This window comes from Scleropages formosus, chromosome 5 (genome assembly GCF_900964775.1).
Source record: "Scleropages formosus chromosome 5, fSclFor1.1, whole genome shotgun sequence".
Taxonomy (NCBI): domain Eukaryota; kingdom Metazoa; phylum Chordata; class Actinopteri; order Osteoglossiformes; family Osteoglossidae; genus Scleropages; species Scleropages formosus.
The window spans coordinates 10,197,028-10,222,147 of NC_041810.1; the positions used below are offsets into that span (position 1 = coordinate 10,197,028).

Consider the following 25,120-nt stretch of genomic DNA (forward strand, 5'->3'; position numbering starts at 1 on the left):
CTCTCTTACCCCGAAACAGAGCGGTCAGACCCTGATCAATGCCCCCTTTGTGTGTGAGCGCCTGCCTCTCACCCCTCCTGGGAAGCAGCACATCCTATTACACAAAGTCCATCTCTAAAGCACAGCAGCAGCTCTTCAGCCACCCTTCCCATCAAGCGCTTCTTCCTGTGCCATTAAACCAACTTTTACTCATGAAAATACATTATCAACAACAAACACTTAGAACTTGCTGGCAAATAACCTTTATTAAACATGTTATTAGTCATTAGTGGGATTTTATAGACATTTTTTCAAAAAATAAGCTCTAGCTATTGTTCGTATTCATGTAATTCATAGACTATAAAACAACTTAAAATAGCAACTAATCTTTAAAACAGGGTACAGCAGTCAGTGCAAATGTTTATATCTTCAGCATCATAAAATAGTCTTATCACAAAATAAAAGTACAGCCATTTTTTGCTACTACTCGAGTTTTCATAACCCAGACTGGCTCATATGAAACTGGTGGAAAAAATGAATGACATTAGTATAACATAAAACCCCTGGTGGCTCACATGTGGTTCATACCAACAAATTTATGTTTTGTGTCATTGAGTAACAGCTGAACGCAGCGGCCCGTGGTGGAAAACACACACACACACACACACACCACTCCATTTTCCCATGCTTTCTTTTGAAAGTGCTGAGTGTGAGGTTCTCAGTTACCCTGTTATTTCCACAAAACCTTATCACCACACAATAAGTAAACATGGTGACAAAAGTGTGCGTAAGAAGTGAGCTGGGGACACAGTTTCAGGCGGGGAGTGAAAGCTTTAACTTTTAAAAAGTTCAACGTTACAAAGCATTTTGAACAAGATGCAACATGATAATCACGCAACTGGCATAAAGGAGTCAACATTACGTTCACATTCATCTGCACTTTTATAAGATGAAGTTCTATATTACTGTAGCATTTGTTATGAATTTAACATTTTTAAACAGTGCTAACATTCTCACTAGGATTATTACTATATCTTTTCAATCTATTACTGGTTATGAATTTGTTTTACATTTTGAGAGGTTTTCCCAAATTTCTCCTGCAAGCCCTGTTATTTTTATTGCACAATTTTCCATAAGACTAGATTTTACAGGAACCCACCCACTGAGTTAGAGCAGAAATAACTGTACTGCCCTGTGAATGAGAGCTCCAGTATTGCTCAGTCGACATTTATGGGAAATGATTATAAAGTGAGCAACGTGCACTCTAAACCACTTTTGACTGCTTTCCACACCTAAAACCCTGCAGACAGATGAAATAGGCAAAGCCATTATTGCAAAACAACCATGATGCTTCAAAGATGACTTTGTATAAAAGACCACTCCCCCAGCATTAAAAATACCCATTTGCCTTCAGTGTACAGTTTAGCACCAGAGGAGCACAGCTGGGTTAAGGGCCATGGGGCCGCTGGGGGCTCCACGCTGCCCAATGATTGTCACACATGGTTACGGGTTGTATGGTAGAGGGCGGGTGGCTCCTGCTCTCAGACTGCGGACCTGTCACTGCAGGACTCTGAGCCCCAGTCTTCACACCTAACCAAAGGGAAGCAAAGCAATGGAGACAAGAAGAGCCACAGCAGGTCACTGAGAGCGTTACTACGAGCATCGCTGTGACCCACAGACTTCTTGCTGTCCCCATCACTGTACCTCATAATGGTTAACAAGAGCACCTACCCAGAACACCCTCCCTGAACACTCGACCCATCTGTTCACACTGTACTTGTACGCAATGTAGCAAACAGTGTGCCTCCCTACTGGACCTCAGGCTAGTACCCAGACGGACCGAAACCTAGATCCAGTACTCTTCTGTGAGGTGGGTCGGGTGTCAAGGAGGGACTATGATGATCAGGTGACACAGAGCTCACTGGCCCATGTCGGGGGCTTGCTGTCATAGGGGATACACGGGCGGGATGTTGCTACTGCCCCTTCCTCCTGGGACCCTTCCTCAACCCCCTGGCGCTGGACCTCGGCTCCCCCCGGCCCCATCCAACTTGGCTGCTCCAAGCCTGGCTGGGCTTCATATGGCTTCTCCAGAACCTTCAGCACACGCTGCACCTGAGAGAGGAAACAAGAGACTGAGCAGATGGGTGCCAGAAAGGTGCAGAACTCCAGGCAGGTCAACCTGGCAGGACTTTGACTCCAAACCCTGACCCTGGAAGCACCTGACATTTCCACGCGCATCACCACCTACCTGTCGGACATCTCTGTATGGATGTCTGATCACCACCTCCACCTCAACCTCTCTGATCTTACACCTCCCAGCTGGCCTATCTTCTTGTTACGATCTCCATATCAAACTGGACAATTCACTCATTTTGCCTACCCCCTCGGCTAAGAGTCTGGGAATGATGATTAACTCCAGTCCATCTTTTTCTCAGCACATCAAAGCCACAACCCAGACCTGCAGATACATCCTGCATTACATCTGCAGGATCTGTCCTTACCTCACAACTGACTCTGCCTAACTACTTGTCCAGGCCATGGTGACATCCTGTCTGGACTACTGGAACTCTCTCCTGTCTGGCCTTCCTGCTACTGCCATCAAAGCTCTGCAGCTGATACAGAATGCTGCTGCACGAGTTGTGTTTGACTTGCCGAAGTGTTCCCATGCATCTCCTCTACTCCATATCTTTATGACCATGCCTGAATAAGCGTTTACACAGTTACTCCTGCAATGTATGTAAATGTTTGTGTATCTCTAAAACAACAAAAAAAATAGTAGGAGGGTGATCAGGAATTGGCAATATTCTGAGTTTTATGTAGCTTCTTGTGTGATGAAGATCAGTGCATATGGTGGAATGAAAAACTAACTATACTTAAGAATCACACATCTGTAGCTATGTCTCAATGTAATTCACAAATTGTATTCTCTATGAGATGTACATCGCTTTGGAGAAAAGTATCTGCTAAATGAATAAATGTAAATATGCATCTAAAACTAAGTGTTCTACTGCACTGAGCCCCACAGACTCCTAGCGTCCCTGGTGGGACAGCTCAGTATCCAACACCACCAATAACCCTTACGTGATGATATTCAGGACTCAGCATTAATTCTTGGTGTTTGTAAGTCTGCAGCACAGGTACACTGTACATATCACCCATCTCTCCGCATTTGCACCCGTCAAATTTTGGAGCATACCCAGAAGACAAAAATAAAGAAATACCTACTTCTAAAATACAGTCCACCTGCGGAATAACAGACACTGGAACAAAGGATTTTGGGAACTGACAGTAACTGATTTTTTTTTTCCCCAGAGGGGAAAAAAGAACTAATGAAAAAAAACGGAAAAAAGATATTTTCAAAAAACAATAGAAAGCATGAACAGATGCACACATACATAAAAATACACTTACACATGGTCTCTCACAGCTTGTACTATATGTCAGCCAATCAGAGCAATACAGAGCACATGACCCAGGGTCACCGTCTCTCTCTCTAAGTTTGCAAAGATGGCTTTGGTTTGCACACGTTCTGCAGCACTCATCCATTTTTAAAGAAAAAAAATTACTATAATAAACTAAACTAAAAACAGACAGTCAATTCAATTAATATAGTAGTAGTAAATGTTTTCTTAAAAAAATTACCTGAAAACAGCAAGATACTGGAGCTGTTTCACTCCATTTTCAACAAATTTGTGCATTTTATAATGAGAAAAGGATCTTTTAATTAAAATGCAGAGAATACATTTTGCATCAAATTTCTTAATATTTCACTTTATAGTTTACCCCTCCATCAGATAGGTACCAGCATGATTGCCAAGTGTCTGACTATGCAAATTTAAGCCTGTGCAACAGAACAGGAGAACGGGGGGACAGGTATCTAAGCCCATGCCACAGGTGACAAAGAAGGCTCCCGAGGGACACGAAAACTCACCTCAGAGAAGTCCCCGCCTTCAGCGGCCTCGATTGCATTCTGAGCGATGTAGTTTCTGAGAACCACACGGGGATTGCTGCTCTCCATCACCCGAAGTCTCTCCTCCTGCATCGTCTGGAGGTCACTCCCCTCACAGCTACACTCCTGGGCCAGACGACTCCTGCAACATCACCCAACCTCAGCACAGTTCAGCCCCAGGAGCACCACTGAGTGCCTCTTCTCTGTGCCTCTGTGCCCTAAACTTTACTCCATTTTTTTTTCCCTAGAGCACTTTTCACCACAGTGACACAGAGCACTGCTGAACAGTGTTACCATAAAGGATAACATGTGACAGGGTGTGACACTAGTACATGTGAACACAGATGACTGTTACAGTGTTACCGTATGCAGCAGCAGTATGAGCAGTTTCTCTGCACATGTGCTGTGACACGCTTCCTGAGAGCTACGTGTCTATCTGTGTTTCTCTCTCTATAATCACAGGGGAAAAATGACAAATTTCATCTGGCTGAACTGGACCAGTTTATGGAGTCAGGGTGTTGAGCTGAGGACTGAACTTGAAACATGGTCCACAGGGGTACTGCTCTGTAATATGCTTTACTGTATCCCATTTCTGTACTATACCGTATGAGTGGATCACATTCTCCCATCTCAGCACCTGTACTGGTGGACCCAGCGAGTCCAGTCATCCCTCTGCTTCACCCGCAGCTCCTCCTCATTGGTTTCCATGAGCTCCTTGAGCCTGGCAAGCCGCTCTAGCTGCCTGGACACAGTTTTCCTGTCGGCCACAAGCTGGAATAGAGCAGGGTTTGACTGGGCCAAGGACAGCACCATGGCCAGCTCCCTGAGGGGCAACAGCAAAGGAAACACAGGAGTCAAGTCATTCCCAGACATAATGGTTTGAACTGTTCCTCCTGTCTGACTTGTTTGTTCCTACCATGAAGAGATTTGCATGGCTACAGTAACAACTAACCAAGGACAGTCAAGTACACCAGTTCCTTAAGGTATAAACTCTCAAGTCACAAGCTTTGAAACACAAACTTTTTTTTTTTTCTTTTTTTTTTTTTTAATTTATTTATTTATAATAGTATTTTAGTTATTCCCTGTATTTCCAGGACAGACTCTGGAACATAGTGACCCTGAACAAGACAAGCAGTTGAGGAAAATGAAATAATACTTACAGCAGTTTTTTTTTTTTTTTTTTTTTTTTTTAAACCAATGACAATTTTAACAGAACCGAAGCCATGAATAGAGGGACGTCTGTATTATTAAGCTTGATCATGATGTAGTGGTTGGATTTATGATCAAATAGTTACGAAGTGACTTCTGGTTTCAAGTGTGTTCATAAATTGAGAACCGAGTGTAATTCTCTGAAGGTTGTACGCTCTTCCACTATCTCTGTGAAGAACACTGGAATTCTGAGTTCTTGAAAAAGTCCAGTGTTTCAAACTAATGAAGAACAGTTTGTGAGTGGACAGATAAGATAGGGGGCAGACTGATAGGAGGCGGCATCTCATACCGGGGGTCCATAGTAGGCTTATTGGCTGCCTTGAGCTCCTCCAGAGAGGCACACTGCTCCAGGAGAAGCTCCACAGCTGACTCCACCACATCACCCTCTTCCTGCCCCTCTGCGGGGCAGGGCACACGGCTCAGACAGCGGAAGGTGTTGGTAAAGTCAGCACCTGTAGGGGGCAGTATGACCCAGTGAGTGCAACGTGGCTCTACCCAACTTAAACAATGATTCAATACACAACCATACCATACTCATACCAACACACTCTAATAGACTGAGTCATCCACTAAATGCAAAATAATGATGATTACATCAGTGCAGGAGAACATCTGTGTGGGAGTGTGTGATCTATGTTGTGGCTTGGGTGTAGTAGACCACACAGATGACTGAAACAAAGCAAAGAGGCGTGTCAGTGAGAGGTGGAAGCACACCTGTGTTGTGCATTATCCGCAGCAGCTCGGTGACCAGGCCCTCATCTTCTGGCTCCTCTCTCCTGAGGAGGCCTAGCTTCCTGCGCATGTTGGCTAGGTAGAAGGAGTTGTAGAGGGACTCGTACTCGTCCAGGACGGCACGAGCACGGGGGACTGGCAGCTCAGGGTCCAGGGACTCAGCCAGACGGGCAAGGTTCCAGTGGCACACGGCAGGCTGCGCTTGGTACGAGTAGCGGCCCGTGTTGTCCGACGCATTACACACAAAGTCCGGGTCGAACCTGTCAAACACAGTACAGCATCACCTGTATTCATCTGTCTGACTTCATGCTCTTGTGCTCCAGGACAACCCAAACGTAAAACTATAACAGGAACCCGTACAACCAAAAACCTGTACAACAGGATTATTATTCATTACAACAACATTTTTGCCAAGTCACAGAGTCATTATACTCCCACAAAGGCCATTTAATTCACTGGCCGAGGTTCATTTCCCTTTGTAAAGCATACACACAGTGCTTCTTCCATGACCAAACCACTACTTTACACACTTCCTATACCCTACCACACTGACAGTGTCAACCAAAGGGAATCCTTAATTAAGATAAATATTACAATTGAAATGGCAGACTCAACACTTTATCAATTTAGCTCACACTTTTTTCCAAAGTAACTTATACTGATTTACACAGCAGAGCAATTTTCACTTATCAGATGATGGTAAGTACCTTGTTCAAGGGTATACTACAGCAGGAACTGGTATGTGAACTGGTTTACATGAATAAGTTTAGCGGAGGCCCACCTGTCCATAAAGCCAAAGGGCCCGTAGTCCAGGGTGAGGCCCAGGATGCTCATGTTGTCCGTGTTGAGGACGCCGTGGCAGAAACCCACACACTGCCAGTCGGCCACTAGCCTGGCTGTGCGCACCACCACCTACAGCAGAGACACCAGCGGTACTGTATCACTGCTGAGAAAAACTTCTTGGCTGCCTATTTTCATCCCATTTTAATAACTATTGGCATTTAAAAGTTTGTACTGCAGTACCTCTCTGAAGAAAGCAACGTTTCTCTCCTCCCGCTCCGAGTGCTTCTTCTGGATCTCGGGGTAGAACATCTCGATGACGTAATCCAGGAGCTGGGCCAGGATGTCAGTACGGCCCGTGCTTGGGCCCCGGCGGCCCGTGAACTCATCCTCCGCCTTGAAAATCTCAAATGACCCGAATCTACTCACACACATAGGAATCAGGAAAGACAATAAAAAGATAAAGCTGATGAATTATATAACAATTTTTAATAAATAACCATAAGCAAGCATAGGGTGATTAATTACTGATAACACAATGGATAGGGATAAGCTTCAAAAAGCAGAGTTAATGGATATGTGGGTCGCCGGACAAGTAACACCATGGTATAACTTTCTAATAAACACAGTATAAACAGTGTCTCATGAAGGGAGGAGAAAGGTGCGCACCTGATGAAGGTGGGCGCGATGCGTAGAACAACGGAGCACCTCTCGCGGCGGGGGCGCCCATTGTAGAAGACATCTCGCAGCACATGCAGGTCTGAGGTGACGAGGGTGCCAGCGCGGGTGGTGGGAATGCCCAGCGCAAACATAGCCTCGCTGCACAGAAACTCACGGATGCTGGAGCGCAGCACCTTGCGTCCATCCGCCTGCCTACAGGACACACACACAGTTGCCTCAATCAGTGCAGCACAGCCAAGCCAGCATGGGGCAGAGGCATCAAGGCTGTCCCTTGAGATCAGGAGGGGCTCCAAATCAAATCCCCACTGTAATAAGCTGCTGTATAAATGGGTAAATCAATGTAAAGCTCATCGTGCTTTGGATGTCAACTAAACGTGCATTAATCGTAACGGTTCATGGCACACAGAGTGAGCAGGGTACTTAACCTAAAACCAATGTTAAACTGCTTATTTAACACTATAAGAGGCTCTGGAGAGAAAGAGTAGGCAAATAACATGGTTCAACAATTTAATCTTAACATGTAACCATCTGCAGTTGTACCAACAACATTTATAACTTTCTGTGGATAATCTGTAAATATGTTCCACACCAGCAGTATCAAACTGTATGTACACTGTAGACTGACTGGCCCTCTTTTAGATACATCTAGCTGGGAGGTGCAAAATTCAGCCAAAAGACAGGATTAATCATCGAACTAGGACCCAGAAGAGCATCAGATGAACAATGTGCTGTACATGTTCCAAGCTGGTTTGATGGCTTCACAGATCTCTGCAGTTCATTTGTTTGACGGACAACACTTTGAGATGCTCCACAGGCCTGAGAGGTGTGGCCCGTGAAGGACACTGAAGGCTTTGTCCCGCTTGTGGAAACATCCTGACGTGAAGTGCACCAAGGATGGTCTGTCTGGTCAGCAAAGATGCTCAACTGGTAGCGAAGCACACGATTTGATCCGAGCCATTGCGCTGCCACCACCACTGTGCACCGTGCGGCAGGGCTGTAGTTGGGTGCGCACTCCTGGTCACCAGTACCCACCTGGAGTAGGGCGTCAGCCCGGAGCCCTTGAGCTGGATCTCCCAGCGACCGGACGGGTTCTCCCTCAGGAGGTCCTCGCTCTGCCCATCGGGAACAAGAAGAACCTCACCCAGATAGCACGCGGCGCCATCGCCCAACTGCCCCGCAAACTGGCCGAACTGGTGGCCGCAGTAGCAATGTGCAGCCGGCTCGGACCCCGGCAGGACGCGTGAGCCGCTCATGTACTCGGAGGCCAGCGGGTCCTGCAACACCTCCTGCGCGTCAAGGCCGAGCAGCGTAAGCGCAGGCGCCGACACGGCCACGAATCGGGGCGCGGGCAGTGGCTGCGGCCGTACGCGCGAGAAGCACGCGCCGCGCACGGTCCGCGTACCGGGCTCTTCGCTGGGATCCAGCGGCAGTCGCCTCAGGGCCGCGTTGTCGAAGCGGAGCCGCTCGAGTGGGGAGCAACTCGCGGCCGCGCCCATCGGGAGCATCCCACCCGTGGCTGTGCTGCACACGCGTCTGAAAGCGGTTGCGGAGATACGCGTCTTAGTGCTGGGACGGGAGAGGCGCGCAGCCAGCGCAGCCATCCGCCATAAGCGGCCGCTGATGACGTAACAAGCAACGTTGCACAGCCACTGCCTGATTTATCAAGACCAACAACCTCAACGTAAGCTGAGAATCTGACCGAGCGGGCTCGGCTGACGCACCTGACACAGTGAGTGAGTGAGAGTGTCTCTCTCTCTCTCACACACACAAAGCTTGGGTCACAGTGAGTGAACGCCGATTTAAACTTGTGTGTCTTCCACAGCCGAAATGGACTGAGTTGAATACTAATACTGCGGCGCGCTGCTTATATTAAAGGACGTGCAGTTCTTTCCAAGAATATTCGTCACAATCGCACAATTTCTTTCGCAACTCCGTACGCGCGCTTCGACACAGCTCAGCTGACCTCTTCTAAACATCACAATACCTTAACGAAAGTTGTGCTACGTAATCTATGTCTCAAGTTTTGAGTACCGGAAGTGGTACCGTACTATTATGGGTCCCCCATGTTGTTAATGCCGGTTGGTGGTGTATTATTATTTACATTTATTCGTTTAGCCGACGCTTTTCTCCAAGCGACTTACACCACATACTATGTAGTGTAGCCCCCACACCTTATCACCAAAGTGACTTACACTACTATTTATTATTTGTCTACAAATGCATCAATAGAACTGCACCCAGCTATCAAGACTTGATGATCAACCGTTACACCGAGACCGCTTTGCTCATGTACTTCTGCCCGTTTGTGGTCCTGCGCACGAAAGGTAAAGCACAGGTTCTCAGTTCTGGCTCCATTGGAATGACCCCCCCTCACTCAGAACTGCTGAAACTCTCTACACATTCAAGAAGGGTCTGAAAACTCACCTCTTGTTCCGCACTCACTTCACCCAAGATCTCTCCAGCTCATGTGGTGTAAATGTTCATGCACCGGCGTAACTTGGTGCCCAGATAACCTACTACTCCCGCCATGATTTATGATGTGTAACTTATTTAAAAAAAAAAAAAAAAAAAAAATTGTAAGGTGATCAGGATTCGTCTGTCCTGCGTTTTATGCACCTACTCGAGCGATGAACATCGGTGCTTCAAGCAGAAAGAAACATACTAGCTTTAGAATCACACTTGTCTGCAGCTATGTCTCTTTCTCCTAATTTAATGTACAAAATTGTATTTTCGCTGAGATGTTCGTCACTTTGGAGAAAAGCGTCTGCTAATGAATACAAATGTATTATTGTGATCTCAGACTTCTTAAACATTTTAAATACGTTTTTCCTCATATGAGCGTCGTTGTTTAAATATGAATGAGGACTTAAAATAAATTGATAAAATGAAAAATTTACAAACTGTGGTTCGACTGAATGCATATTTTAGTGTGCCAGTGCGGTGGAAATGTCAAACTCCACCAACAACAGACTTGTGAAGAAGCAACCCTGTGAATAGGAAACATGAAGTTAAAGCTTGGATTGTACTTCTGTACATTGGTAAATGCTTATATTTACATTTACTTAGACGCTTTTCTCCAAAGCAACTTCCAATGAACTCTATGTAGTGTTATGAGCCCACACACCTTATTCACCAAGGTGACTTACACTGCTAGATACACTACTTACAGTGGGTCACTCATCTATACATCAGTGAATATATAAACTAATTGTATACTACTTACAGCACACAACTGACAACTTTCAATAAAACTGCAAAAGTGACAATAACAATACATTTGCAAATGTTTTATTTAAAAGTATGATAGTGTACGGCTTATGCGTTGACATTTGCCTTGTTTACAATATCAATGCTTAAAAGGTCCAGCAGTTAAGAGCAGCTACATTAACTTGCATTCTTATATTGCCATGTTGTCCAACATGCAGAAAATCAGTCTCTCTCTCTCTCTGAGACACACACACAAAGCACTGTCTTAGGGTGAAATTTGTCAAATTTGAATGTGAACAGCAGTGGCCTAAAAAGAAAGATCTCTTTCAAGACACACAGCCTTTTATGAAATGAAAGGAAGTGAGAGCTCATTGTTATTAATATTAAAGGTCTGCGTAGGGCCCAAAGACCTGCAGGGTAAGACTGACCACATGCACTCACTATTACAAGCATTCAGAAGAGTAATGATCAAGAGGAGCTCAACATTACATTGTATTATACCCTACAGGAACACGTGAGCTCCAAAGTAACTACTGCTCTTCAATGCTGCTCTCAAGCTCCAGTCACACCAATAAGTGATTCACTAAATAGCCCTGCCTCAACAAGCTGGGTCCAACGTGGCCAGCTGCTCCAGAAATTCATAACTAGAGCATATATTGAAAGAGCAGCCTTTAAAACAGGCTGCTTCCACGTTACATTCCTCAACATCAAATTGGTAATTTTACTTACTGATAAAGGATGCGAGGAAATGAGAACTAAAAATCATTTGCATCCTTTCCTTAACATTATCTGTTTGAAGATTAATAAGAGAGAGCATCACACAGCAGGTGAAAGGCAGCTTCAGGATATTAGGAAACAAGCAGACAGACGGACAGAGATGGACAAACAGGCTCCCACAGGAAAGGCAGCTGTGAAAACCCCAGTAAGGCATTGACACACCTAGGTCACTCCATTTCAGCACAGTACAGTACAGCAGCACCCCTACCACTCCCAGAAATGTCCCCAAAGTCACACTCAATTACAGCACGTGTCTCCAGAAGTGCTGTTTGAATTCTGCATTCTTCACAATCCCACACTAGCTTCTTGTCATCCACCAAGAATTTCAACATAAATTATCCAACATCCAAAGTATTTTTCCAACAAAATCTGCATTTTCACTTCAGTTCTTTAGTACTAAATCTGGACTGTGTTAAAGAATGAAATGTACTTAAAACTGAGACCAATTGTGATGTCTCAGCACTGAAACAATGGTTTAAAAAAAAAAAAAAAAAAAAACAGGATCATTGCCAGAATGCTTTTCACTCAAATATCATGGAAAAAGGTCAGATGAGAAAGTATTGCCAACCCATCCATTTAAAAAAAAAAAAAAAAAAAAAAAAAAAAAAAAAAAAAAAAAAACTGATAAACCTCAAGAGCCAGCTGTATGGCCGATCCATGTGTGTGTGCGTGCGTGCACGCATGCATGAGCGCGCCTCCTCCAGCTTTGCTCCAGCTCCCTTCTGCTACACATCGCAGGCTGACCGGCTACACAGAGCAGCAGCTACCAGTCACCACACATCTGTCCTCACGTAAACTGATTGGGAGCAGAGAACTTAGTGTTACTGCATGACAGACACTCTCAAACACACTTTGGGGGATCCTTGGGCTAATGGAACAAAGCTTTAAGGGGTAATTTTTACCTTGGCAAATATAGCTGATGGGCTAGCCTGTGGTACAATGCATTAATCACACAATTAAAAATATACTTGTGGAAAATTAACATTGGGTGTAACCAGACAATCACTCCTTGGGTTCTAACTTTTGGACCCTAGATGCCTTGCCTTGCCTTCCCCCTGGGACCTGTGAGGCCACCAGACTCCAGTCAGTAGTCACAAGAGGCACTTGGCGCAGTGGTGTCACTGGGGATTCGCTCAGAATCCAGCAGTTGTCTTTGGAGAGGAAGGTACAGGAACAAGTAGCCTGGCTGTACTGGAAAGGGCTCCCATTATTGCTATTCAAAAGTGCAAATGTGAACAAGGGTTCAGACAGAGGATGAGCCCAGTATTTCCACACAGCTCTCACACATACTTTCTTTGCTTGTTTGTTTGTTCACCAGCAATCAGGAAGAAAAGAACACATTCTGTCTGGAGTGACTGCTAAAGACATGTTTCCAAAGCACTTATTGACTCCCTGCTGACTCCAGGGGGCACCGGTCTCTCTCCTCTGGTCCCGAGGCGGTGTGCACAGCTGGGAGAAGCTCCCCTCAGCCCCCTTCCTGCTCAAAGCAGGCGATCCCATTTCCTGGTGAACTGCTAAGGAAGGTGATCAAACCTACAAAACCCAGCTTCATTTGCATGACTGGAGAAACAGGTGCTGCATGGAGTCTTTGGCAGTAGTTGAGGTTTCGCATAATGAGGAAAGGGGCCGCAGAAGGTCCCTCGATGCAGCCACCTCCTGTGTTTAAGGCCACGCATGTGAAGCGCAGCACTTGCTGCCGCTGTCAGGCAGGGGGCAGCCGTGAGCCCCCCAGTATGGACTGGAAGGCAGGCACAGAGAGCAGAGCCCTGCCCACACTTCCCCCTGCTCGGTAGCAAGCATATCCCAGCATCCCCAGCAGAGTTCCCTTGAGGACTGTCCGCAGCACCCAGCCAAAACGAGACGGCGGAGCCACACTGGGGAAAGAGACAAACACTTAGACCACAACAGTAACAGAAACACAGCACTACAGTTCTGCAGGCTCTGTGTTGGTAATGTCGCTCCTTGACTGTCAACTGTGAGGACCAGAGTGTTGGGGAAACCCATTATTACTTCACTCTGTATGACAACTTGAACTTTTACTACTTGTTACAGTACTTAAAATGAAGTATGTTTCTCACAGCTACAGCAGCAGGTTCTTTCTACCACTTGGAACAGACAAGCTTTAGAGTACAAGCTCCTGCCAACAAAAGCAGCTCTGTGCACTGTGACGTGGCAGCTGACTTTGGATGCTGCTCCTCCGTTTACTGCCAGCCAGCGGTTCCTCAAAAAGGAGGTACCTTTTGAGCCAACAGTGAATAGAAGCATTGACTTTCTGTGCAAAACAAAATGGCACACCTGCTTGTCACCCTCACTGGACTCTGATCGCACGTACACACCTCATAATTTCCTGGATGTTGAGCTGTTTGTCCCAGTTCCTCTCGATGCCAGGGACGTGGCCCATGCCCACTACTCCCACCACCACTGCAGGCACCTCTGTGGGACAGAGACAGACAGAAGCATGAGCTCTCTGCCACCGGACACTACTTATGATTCAAACTCCTCCACTTCATTATTTTCCAAATATCTGTAAAGGAAAATAAATACTGAAGGCGAAACATTTGTTTAACATTGCGAGTGGCCAAGCCTGGCCTTTGGGAGCTACAGCGTATGGAAGCTGGTTCTTGCAATGCCACTGCTCTTTAATAGTGCCATCACCTATAAGGACACACACTCTCCTCACACCAGCCCATTAGGGTAAGTCCTTTAATCAGTAGCAGAATCACCATATTTCTTATCAAAGAAATAAAGGCCACAAAGATATGTCAGAAGAATTAAAATACCAGAATAAATGGTACATATTCTGATAGCACCAGCATACAATATTTAATAAAAACCAGTTATAGATTGTTATATTTTCATTAAATTTTTATGAATAACCCACTTTCCCCGATTTTTTGGTTCACAGATTTTTTACAATATTTTACAAATGGTTTGAGCACCAGTTGAACAGCAGAGCTTTCTCCATTACGGGAAACTCTGTACTAGTAACGGAGGAAAGCAGGGAAAGCCTTTGTTGTCTATTACCTTCTTATTTTTATTATGTTTTTAAGAAAGCCATTTTAACCTATTTCTGATCAGCTTGCATTTTAAACTGCGCCATTCTCATTGTGAAAAGCGTTTTGCCACTCAGTCCTGTGTAGCACAGAATACATTTGATCTGGATTTTAAACGCTAAAACCTTTTACCCATTTTAAACAAGAGTTTTTGAACTCTCAGGATATTAGATACAGGAGCCATCTGAGGTGAATTCTGATGAACTGATACTTAACTCCTTGCTGCAACTGGCTGAAATGACACAGCCGCTCCAGTGGCCTTTGCTCTGTGTTAACTCCTTTCACACCCGCCATTGAAGAAAGCCACGCAGCGGGCAAAAATGCTACTGGACTGAATCATAAATCCATTGTATTAAAACAGGTAAACATTTTTATTACCTGTCGTAATGGTTTTTGCATTGTACAGGACGCCATTATATTAGAGCTGAGTGTATTCGGACAGCAAGTCACCTCACTTGGTGTTTCAGGTGTAAACTAAGTTTGAATCAAGATGTGTTATGTAAACCTGAATTTTGGCTTTTCGGGCTCAGGTTTGTTTTTAAAAAAAAAAAAGGAAAAAAAAAAAAAAAAAGACATGTAGCTTCAATTGGAATGGTTCAAACAACCTGCATTTGGCAACCGATGTAAAGCTCAATGTAAATAAAAACAGGCGGCCCTCAGTTCTCACTCTGTGCATGGGACGGTGCCTCGACGCAGCGTGCTGCCTGCCGCAGCGTGTGTGTGAGGTAGATGTCTCGCTCAGCCACAATGGTGCGGTGGAGTGCCGGGAACTCGCCAATCATCTCGGACATTGTCTGCTCCAGGAGATCCTTCTGCTTGCACTTTTCCACATCTTCCTTGCTGCCACACAGAGAGCAGCCCATCACTGATACTGCAGCAGCACACACTGGTACAGCAACACTAGCAAGCAGTAGCTCAGATTAGTGCCAACGTCTCCGTGCCTGTTTGTTAGCGGTGTCACATTGCAAACTATGGTAAATGAGCCACAGCACTGGCTAGATACCTGATGGGGTCGGACAAGAAGCACAGTCCCCAGGCAAGGCGCGCCTTCTGCCACAGGCTGAGAGCTGCTATGGCGCGCTTGAACGTCACTGGGATGGGTCGGTCGCCCAGGTGGAACTTGCAGAAAGGCACCCGACCAGCCTGAGGGAGATATACACATCTTGTAAATGGGAGGATGAGCAAACACCAATAGTGATATACACGCCGTGTTTGTGAACGAGAGTGCACACTCACCTCTCTGAATGCTTCCCTGAACTCCCCACCGGGGGCCATGCCCAGCTGCTCCGTGATGTGGGCCGACACCTTGAGCAGCAGGATCTGCATGAGGCCTGACATCACTCCGTTCTGCAAAAGCGAATGAGCAGCAGCCAGGGGTAAATGGGGAAATGGTTGTGGCCATGTGCTCTATTCCTACACATTGTTCATTAAGGTCATAGAATGACGATATCACTTCCCAAGATCTGGGCTTACAGACTTACCTGTCGGATGGCCTGCTGCACCTTCTCCAGGTTGATGTCCTTAGCCTCCTTGAGAAGCGTCTTCTCATCCATCTTCAGCATGGACACCCTATATTGGCAGAGCTCCACTACAACCACATCGGGCTGCACTGCCCGGATCGTCTGTACAGAAAGCAGGTAAAGGCTGTCATACTGTGGCACACAGTACCATGCGCTGGCATTTGACAATGATCTTCTTGACAATATCTAACTGCCTGAAACTTTCAGTACTACTCTAGCACTATCTCACGTGGAGTTCCTTGCACTACATTGGATAACAGACATACAGGGGGTCCTTGACTTACGACAATTGCAATTTACGACAATCCATACTTATGATGGCTGTCCCCTCAACTTTTTTAAATTAAGACTGGAGATTTGGTTGTAATGCTTAATGACAACCTTTCCATGAGATAAATCAACTAGAGGCATTAAATATGAATTCACAAAAATGACATTTTAACTTTGAGCAACTTTAGTTTCGATTTTAATCGAAGTTCATAAAAATGTTGAAATGAAAGAATTACATACTGTTGTGATACTTACCCAGAGAATAAAGTACACACACACACACATTTTCAGAACCGCTTGTCCCATAGAGGGTCGCGGGGAACCGGAGCCTAACCCGGCAACTCAGGGCGTAAGGCTGGAGGGGACACACCCAGGACGGGACGCCAGTCCGTCGCAAGGCACCCCAAGCGGGACTCGAACCCCAGACCCACCGGAGAGCAGGACTGCGGTCCAACCCACTGCGCCACCACACCCCCTTGAGAATAAAGTACTAACAACAAATACACATTAGATTGTTTATTACGCTTTTAATTGCTGTACAGATGTAAAAGTAAACACAGCTGCCAGATGCTGATTAATGTCACGCACGATGATTCCGGTTAATTAAAAAAAAAAAAAGTGAACAAACTTCTAGCCCCAACTGTGATCATAACTTGAGGATCTGGTGTAATTAGTCTCTGAATGAATGAAAGGCAAGTTCATATAAGAAATTAGTGAGTCAAAGTGTGTCAGAACAGCAGACCCCGACACTCCACTCGGACTCACCGTGGCAACGTCCCTCTTGCTGCTGTCGCTAAAGTGAGCCGTGCCTACAAGGTACACAAGGCTTCCATCAGGGGTCGTCAGCCTGGTCACCGTGTCTGGGAGAGAGGGCGAGCTCTGGCGCTTCTTTGCCCGCACCTGCCATAACAGCTCTATTGCCTCTGCATTGGCTGGAGACAACAGGCATAGGGCAGAACTCAGTGGAGACAGAGACCAACAACAGTGTGAAACACCCATCGGGGGGCCAGGAACATATAGTTTGCAATAAGTTCTCACGTCAAAGTCCAGTAATAAGAGCCCATGGGGAGCATTGTTTTATAGCAAGAATGCCAATAACTAGTTACACAAGCATATGGCAGCCATACACCACGTTACAACTCTGATTGCCTTATTAACAATCAACATTGGTTCAGCAAGGGCAGCCCAAGGACATTAAAAGTGTCTTTCAGGCTTCCTTAACAATGAGGCCACGAAACACGACAGAGCTGATGTACGCTCAAAAGTGGTTTTTTCCTTCTACACTGCGCTACTTTATACACCATCAGCCTTCGCATTTTTACTCTGTCCAGAGAGGCCAAAAGATGGAAAGACAGGAGCAGCTACTCACAGATGCCAGAGGGCAGGCTCGGCAGCATGTCATCCTCCGAGGGGCCTGGAGACTCTTCCTGTGCAGAGCAACAGAAGTCAGACATTAGCAAAAGAAAAAACCCTGCTTGTGACCACATCCATGCAGCCAACCTTTTTTTTGTGAGGGACACATCAGAAAGATGTGGAGGTAATGCAGAAATTGTATTTTCTATGAGATGTACGTCATTTTGGAGACATGCATCTGCTAAATGAATAAATGTAAATGCACGTGCTCAACAAGATTGTCAACACTTGGGTGCTGGAATCCCAATTGTATGATACACTTATGTTACAAGTGTGTGCAGTTTTTCGATAACACATAATTAATGAGCTAAATGAGGGGTGACAAAAAAAGTGTTAAGGTCATATGTTTCACAAACAAATATCATAAAACAATGCACGGAAGTGACGTGGCACATGTCTGCCATGTGAGGAGAGCAGCTGTCCAAGCCAAGCCACTCTCCTCCCCCTCTCCCTGTCACAAGCTACCTCTGAGTTGTTGCTTTGATCCATGGTGTACTGTACCAATGTTCCCCAGGGGTCCTCGCACAACTGAAAGTGAAGCAATATCAACAAGATCATTGGGTTGTGCAGTGCTATTACCAGGAATAACCAAAGTCCATCGACACAGGCTTCATAGCCAACAGCATTTCTGGCTAAAACAAGAGAACATAAACCTCAAGACATTAATCTGAATCACCAGTTCTGTTAAGAGGAGCAGCTTTATTAACCTTATCCTTGGGTGAGGGGTGAATCAAGCAGTAAATATCAAGTTACAGTGTCACACCATCTTCATTCAACCCACTTCCACAATGTTTACAGCTCGTGTCTTTTGTTCTTCAGTGCTGGTGATCAATAACATGATAAACACTAAGTATTTTTAAATGCTACAACTATATTGTTGAATCTAACCTGTAAGTAAATTGAGGAATATCTGTATTTTGCTGTTTCATTGATTGTGTAGATAAGTGGAGGGGAAAGAGAGACTTGAAACCACTATTTTAAAAAAGATAAAAAGATGAAAAACTGCTTTTTGAGGCAATCAGCATATGGTTAAGTTGACACTAATGACTTACACTCACCACAACAGATATTTTGTTGGAACAGCACACATGAAAAAGTGTTTTAGAAACTTTTTTTTTTTTTTAGAAAGTCTCATTACAAAAGTGAGAATGAGCCTTTCTGCCAGCTGGCCACACCCTGACCCTATCGACATCATATCGTAATCATTGCGAGGAGAAGGTGTCAAATAGTTCCGCAAAAGTGCGACAGATTCAACACACCGCTAGTGAGTTTTGTGTTCCCAATGAGATGCCCGATACCCGACAAGACCTCCTGCAACGACAGCTAGGACATTAGTCAAGTACTGCATCATATAGATAGTGTTAATGATGAGGGGGCATGGTTCGATCTCAGGGAAGGCAGTGGAGAAAAACTGGGGCCTACATTCATAAATAGGTTATGCAGCAAAACTAAACCTTGTCAAGTAACAGAATGTTCATGCCCTCAGAATTAAAATCCCTGGATTATGTGGCTCAGCACAGGCAACCCTTATCTCGGCAAACCGCGTTACATTCAAAGATCCATCAGCAACAGACTCTCTGTGATCCTTCATATGTGTTGTGTGCGTTTGGCGAAAATGCATATATTCAGATAATTAAAATCAACGTCTTCACACCATTCCATACTCGAGCCTTCACAAGTGTTCTTACTACAACTACTTTGATTACAGGGGCAGCAGTAATAGAGGGCAGAGAAACCCAGATCCAGTGACCTGCAAGGCCACATACAACCCTAGATGCCGGATGACAGCACCAGTGAGAAGTGTGAGCACACCTGGGCCACACCTGTGGGATACATGCGGCAATGGAACTGACCACCACCCACACTTACACACGTCATCTGGGAAGACAAAAATGCATCAGCACAACTACTAGATCTTACAGACGGGTGACGAGACGCCTGCGGTGGCTCATTTCCTTGTTTCACTAACCCTTCCTGTTCGACACAATCCCGGCGTGTGCGCACAGTGACTGATGTCATTTACACAGCGGGATATTTTTACTGTGTAAAAGTCAGGGTAAGTACCTTGGTCCAGGAAACTACAGCAGGAGGAGGGATGGAGGGATTCGAACTGCGGGACCGGAGGATAACGCTCCGACACGTGGTGGCCCGCGAACCCCCGGAGTGCCGGCTGTCACAGCGAGGAGTCGTTAAGTTAAGGCCACGTTGCTTAGGCGCGTGCGGCCGGAAGCTGTGCCGCGCGGAAAGCACGAACGCACGACGGAACAGCGTCCGCAAGCCACAGACAGAGACTAGTAGTACGCCTGACTTCTTCACACAAAACAGTAACAGACGGTCAACAGGAGGAGGAGGAAAAGAGTGGCGCGGCGCTGTGGACCCCATGCGAACAACCAGCAAGAGCCGAGGGGCTAGTAGGCTAGCGCACTTCTGAGTCAGCAGTTCCGAAGTGTAGAAATAACTGTTTCCATATAACATTCGCTGCGTCAAGCCCCCAAGTTAACGCGGACAAGGCTTCAACTAGCTTAACACAATTCCCTCACCGCGTGAGCAAAAAACCCGGTTTAGCTGTTCAGCCGGCCAGAGATCGTACTCTCGGACGAAAGCCGGACAAGCAGTTCACTGAAAAGTTCACTTACATCCCGATCTTCTGATTATCGACTCTAAAATTACACTTCACCAATATCCTGATACTTTTTATACACATAATGAAAAGCTCCAAAGTGCACCCGTCTTACCTACCTGCTTTCACTTCGCCACACGTCTGACACGATTACTTTTCATTCGCTGGGCATCCTGGTAAATGTAGTCTTTAGAACGGGATATGTTTTATAATGATGATGGGAATTGGCGTTTTGTTGCTGGCAGCTAGGCCTCATGGGAACTGTAGTCATTTTTTTGTTGGTTAGTTGTAAATTGACCGTGACTTATCTCAGTAATTCCTAGGTGTGTGCGTGTGAGTGAGAGATATACTGAAGGATACATCAAATTTGATAACAAAACTGTCAGTTTACAGTGTATATGCTCTGCACAATACAAAGCTGAGCATATAATATATAAAGCTGAGGTGCACATGCACACACACTCAGACACACATGCAGTTCAAAGCACCCCATCAAAAAAGTCAAGTCATGTGCAGTGTTTTTGTTCAGAAGACAGAAGCAACGTTTATTAGAGCACCAACAGCAGAGAAACAAACAGAACCCGTGAGTCTCTTTCGTCATGTTAATCTGTGCTCTGTGTGTGACCACTGCTGTGAGATAATATTCCAATTCATAACATATTTAAAAGAAGTACATTACTCTTTCAGTGTAGCTGTTTCATTTGCCAACATGCAAATACATAACAATTCCTTATATTCACAGTACCGCACATATAGTACCACTGTTAATGCCATAGTACCATTCTTTGTACCACTGTTAGTGCCACCCTCAGTATCGCTCTTCGTGCTACAGGAAGGGATGATGGCAGAGTGCTGACAAATATCAAAAGTTAATGTCACTAAAATACGACAGCATAACACACAGATGGTTTCAGAAATAACTTTCCTTGTCTCCACCTTGAAGACCATTTCCTGTATGGTGAACAACACATCAATGAACACATCGAACACAGGATCTGCACTGCATATGAACACAGTAAACTGCGGTGCAGTTTGTTTCTACACAGGCTGTTGCCATTCGTGCCTTTTGAGTTGTCATATGTTCTCCCAGCATGGGTGTCTTCTGGTCCCAAGGGAGGACCATTGTCACACCTCCCAAGGACGCAGGCTTTTTTGCTTCTGCCCCTCAGTGGCCCCTCTCGCGCCGTGCTCTAGGGACGAGCCGATTGGCTAGGAGGCAGGCCAGGGCGATGCCTGCAGTTTGGGTGAAGGCCAGGGCAAGTACGGTGGCGGCAATGTGGAACACATTATCATTGACAACGCTGAAAACCTTGCGGAAGCAGCCGTCGGGATGGATGCGGGCCTCCTCGGCTGTGCTGCTGCCTCCTGCAGGCAGGGGCCGATTCCTGCAGCCCTTGCGGCGTATGCAGCAGCTGTCCGGCACAGAGCCAGAGGAGGCGTTGTCCGAGCGGGTGTCCGGGGCCAACCATTCTGAGGATAGCCAGTCCCTCCAGTCCTCAGCTCCACAGCACTCCAGCGCCCTCTGCAGGCTATCCAGGGCGTTAGCTCGGCTGTCGTCCTCCACATATGCCGCCACTGCCTGCTGCAGGCCACTGCGGAAGCCCTCGGCGATGTCCTGGCGGTAGAAGAGCCCCGAGAGGCCAGCAGCCAGCCCTGCCACTAGGGCGGCGAGCTGGAAGAGGCCGTAGGCGCGCAGCAGGCAGGGCAGTTCGGCGGCAGCCCCCAGGCAGCCCAGGAAACCCCAGGCGGTGACAGCGGCGCCTGTCACCAGCAGGACGGTCGCAGCATTGGGGTAGCTGTTTGCTGACAGCAGCATGTAGTCAGCCAGGGAGACTTGCGCCCACACTCCCAAGGTGAGGACCACGAGTCCAGCTGCCCAGAAGAGGCAGCTGAAGAGCAGGAGGCCCAGGCGCAGGAGGGCTGTGGTACCCGTGGCTGCGCAGCACGGGGCTGCCCTAGGTGGGGGCGGGGGCGCCAGCGAGGCCTCGGAGCACAGCGACACAGAGAGGCGTTCCTGCTGCTGCTGCTGTTGCTGGAATGGTGAGAGCAGGATCCCGGGTGGTGCCGAGGGTCGACGGGGCAGCGCGGGGGGACGCAGGAGGCTGAGCGCCCGGGGAGAGGAGAGTCTCCGTGCAGCGTCTCCCTCCCAGTGGGCGGTGCTGGGGCTCGGGTGGCCAGGCAGCGAGTTGTATGGCAGTGCGCTGTTCATGTCCACGGCTGCAGCTTTATGTGATGTCCCTGTTCCTCGCTGCTCCGTGCTGCTTGGCCCCCCCTCCTCCTGGCTGTTAAAGTGCCCCGCTCCTGCGGCGCCGTAAATCTGAGCGCCTATAAAGGGGGCCGTGTTGTTATCAGTGCCCACAGCTCCCAATCCCTGAAAACCTTTATTTACCTGTTTATTGTTTCCCTCAATGCTGCTGCAGCCTCTCTCTCTCTGTATCTCGCTGTGGCCCCTTTGTTAAGGGGGGGGCATGGTAGCCCTGACATGAGGAATAGCCCCATGCCTCTGCACAAGTGTGAATGTGCACCATGGACAGGGATATTTTTATAGAATGGCAACAGTCACCAGCACTGGTTACTATCATTACTTTGTCTCAGTATTTATGGAAAAATTTAAGAGAAGTAATAGATTCAAGCTTATTTGAGAAAGCAGCCATAAGCAGGGAGTATTTAGAGTGCCACAATGAGCCCCTGCTCTCCACACAGGTACACACATGTGTCTGAGGGTGCTGGCACAAGCACACACAAGATCAACGCTGAGGACTGCAGGACAACATCCATTCAGTTTTTGTACACTGAACTGAAATGAACAGGGAAGGTAAAAAAAATAAGGTCACGGGGAAGTATAATTGTGGTACATCTGTTAACTCACACAGTGTGCATGAAATGTCCCATAAACTCACAGTGTCACTGGAGCTCTTTTCCATTATTATTATTGTTGCAGAGCATTAATGCTTAATGCCATAAATGATGAACATATCCCCATAGGTCATATTTGTAACAAAAATTATTTTCATCATGGCAACTACAGTGATGCTTAACAGTATGCGAATCCTAATGGGATAGTTCTTGTATAAAATATTAAACTTATAAACTCTAAACCTTTAGTCTTAAACTTTAGTATAAAATGAATAAATGATTATGATTTACACACCTGATTCTACTTGGTTTAACCCATGCAAACTGGGGTTCACTTATTTTTGCACATGCACCACTTTGTATTTTTACTACACACAATTTCTTCCAATCCAACATATGGAACTGGTCATTACACACCTATTATGTCAGATGAGAAAGACCGCTTCTCACGGAATAACCATTTCATGCTAAAAGTAAGGGAACGTATAATTGCACAGGGGGTTCACATACTTTCAAGCAGCACTGTATTTAAGAAGGCAATAGAAAGCCTTATCTTCCCTTATGACGAAAATTGTACGTCCTCCTGTCATCATTAGCTATTATGTAGTACACTTCAGTAAAAAGCGCTAAAAACATTCTAGATATCAAAGTAATGTATGTGAAGTAATGTCTTAATAACCTTTAAGTGGGTTCTGGAATGAAAGATGTAAATGGTACCCTTACACACAGACAGATACACACGCACATGCACCAACACTATAATTACTTATTCAGATTTTAAAACAATGATATTCTAATGATATTACTATTATTTTTACTCACCATCTAAGAACTGTGTTCCTTGTGTTACCTTTGGGCTGGATTTCGGATTGCCCGTCTACATCTTTAACCACAATAGAATAGAATAGAATAGAATAGAATATACTTTATTGTCCCTTTTCAGGGAAATTTGTCTTGGACACCATGACATGGCCAGTGCACAACATTGGACTCACATAAAACAATACACACTCTAACATACAGTTTAAAAAATTAAAAAAAAAAAAAGAATAAATAATAGTCAAAGTTTAAAATCTCTATATACCAGTCTAAAACCTCAGTTTTGGAATTCCCTGTTTAATAATTTAACTGCAGTTGGCACAAAAGAATTCTTATAACGATTTGATTTATACATCAAGATTCTAAATCATCTCCCAGTGCTCACTGTTCCCTCCAAAAACTGGTCTCCTTTTGCTTTTTATGTCTGTATACGGTACACACGTTGGAGATTTCTCATTGGCATCTAGCTTGCTTCATGTTTCCTTAGATTTAGCTTCTGATAAAGAGACAAATTTAGTTTAAAAAATAGTTTGTACATTTAATTCTTCTATAATGATGATGGATAACTTTGCTTTTGCCCAGTGCAACATGGGATTGACTCCTATCTTGTACACATATGGTGTAGGTGTGCTGTGCGCTGAACACACAAAAATGACAGAATCCAAATTTTTCTTAGAAATGGTTTAGTATTTATTGTTATTTATTACAGTACCTATAGTAATTAGTGGCAGCCACCCCCCCAGTGTATGGCCCACTGTACATGTTTCCACCTAACCATATTAGTCACTGGATGGGGAGTGGTGTAAGACTACCATGTTACATCCACATGTGCTTATACATGTGCGCGTGCGCGCACACACACACACACACACACACACACACACACACACACACACACACACACACACCTGTGAGCAGTTGTGCTACAACCAGAGTTTAAAGTGCCTATGAATGCATCCATGTGCTCACATATTTCAGGATGACAGCGATGTCACCACAGTTTCCCGCAGCAAGTCTAGTGATCCTACTATTCTTACACCTGACAGACAACATCCCTCTAACCCATATTTGTGCAGAATTGTGCTCTTGAGTACATAAGTGAAGTGGAGAAGCTCAAAAAAAGGAACTTCAGGTGGTTTTGGACCTCAAACCCAGTCCTAAAACCACTGGTGGTTTTAGGTTTTAGACCTGTAGAAGGACAGGAGACGTAACACTTTCCCCCTAAATGATCCGACTGATTCAGTTTTTATTCGCC

General features: G+C 45.7%; 3 protein-coding genes across 7 annotated transcripts; all 3 read right to left on the reverse strand.

The window, feature by feature from the left end:
- Window positions 1–241: 241 nt before the first annotated feature.
- Window positions 242–9,006, reverse strand: selenoo1 (selenoprotein O1). Of its 2 annotated transcripts, none has more exons than XM_029252056.1 (9): window positions 8,363–9,006; window positions 7,319–7,522; window positions 6,893–7,070; window positions 6,651–6,781; window positions 5,852–6,129; window positions 5,427–5,589; window positions 4,566–4,751; window positions 3,911–4,070; window positions 242–2,091 (listed from the first exon to the last, which is right to left on the reverse strand). In XM_029252056.1, exons 1-9 carry the CDS (start codon window positions 8,929–8,931, stop codon window positions 1,873–1,875), a joined length of 2,088 nt encoding a protein of 695 aa, XP_029107889.1. In that variant the 5' UTR covers window positions 8,932–9,006; the 3' UTR covers window positions 242–1,872. The 2 variants fall into 2 exon arrangements, with proteins under 2 accessions (XP_029107889.1, XP_018602221.2); XM_018746705.2 differs by having other exon boundaries at window positions 1,882–2,091.
- A 2,910-nt stretch (window positions 9,007–11,916) lies between these two features.
- Window positions 11,917–20,361, reverse strand: trabd (TraB domain containing). Of its 4 annotated transcripts, none has more exons than XM_018746737.2 (10): window positions 20,310–20,361; window positions 18,036–18,098; window positions 17,527–17,584; window positions 16,923–17,089; window positions 15,849–15,989; window positions 15,604–15,714; window positions 15,371–15,510; window positions 15,035–15,207; window positions 13,651–13,747; window positions 11,917–13,188 (listed from the first exon to the last, which is right to left on the reverse strand). In XM_018746737.2, exons 2-10 carry the CDS (start codon window positions 18,057–18,059, stop codon window positions 13,017–13,019), a joined length of 1,083 nt encoding a protein of 360 aa, XP_018602253.1. In that variant the 5' UTR covers window positions 18,060–18,098; window positions 20,310–20,361; the 3' UTR covers window positions 11,917–13,016. The 4 variants fall into 4 exon arrangements, with proteins under 4 accessions (XP_018602253.1, XP_018602254.1, XP_018602255.1 ...); XM_018746738.2 differs by having other exon boundaries at window positions 20,306–20,340; XM_018746739.2 differs by lacking the exon at window positions 20,310–20,361 and adding an exon at window positions 18,629–18,683.
- A 994-nt stretch (window positions 20,362–21,355) lies between these two features.
- Window positions 21,356–22,399, reverse strand: LOC114910508 (tetraspanin-7-like). The gene has a single exon (XM_029251889.1). It carries the CDS (start codon window positions 22,397–22,399, stop codon window positions 21,356–21,358), a length of 1,044 nt encoding a protein of 347 aa, XP_029107722.1.
- Between the last annotated feature and the right edge of the window lie 2,721 nt (window positions 22,400–25,120).

Bases quoted from the DNA above. Each gene is read 5' to 3' on its own strand.
- selenoo1 (XM_018746705.2), bottom strand. From the start codon at position 8,931: ATGGCTGCGCTGGCTGCGCGCCTCTCCCGTCCCAGCACTAAGACGCGT. The intron at 6,782-6,892 runs GTACTGCAGTAC...TCTCTGCTGTAG, and splicing joins ACGTTGCTTTCTTCAGAGAG to GTGGTGGTGCGCACAGCCAG. The intron at 2,092-3,910 runs GTGAGTTTTCGT...TTCCTCTCTCAG, and splicing joins AAGGCGGGGACTTCTCTGAG to GTGCAGCGTGTGCTGAAGGT.
- trabd (XM_018746737.2), bottom strand. From the start codon at position 18,059: ATGGATCAAAGCAACAACTCAGAG. The intron at 17,585-18,035 runs GTAGCTTGTGAC...TGCTCTGCACAG, and splicing joins ATCAAAGCAACAACTCAGAG to GAAGAGTCTCCAGGCCCCTC. The intron at 13,189-13,650 runs GTGTGTACGTGC...CTCTTTCCCCAG, and splicing joins AACATCCAGGAAATTATGAG to TGTGGCTCCGCCGTCTCGTT.
- LOC114910508 (XM_029251889.1), bottom strand. From the start codon at position 22,399: ATGAACAGCGCACTGCCATACAACTCGCTGCCTGGCCACCCGAGCCCC.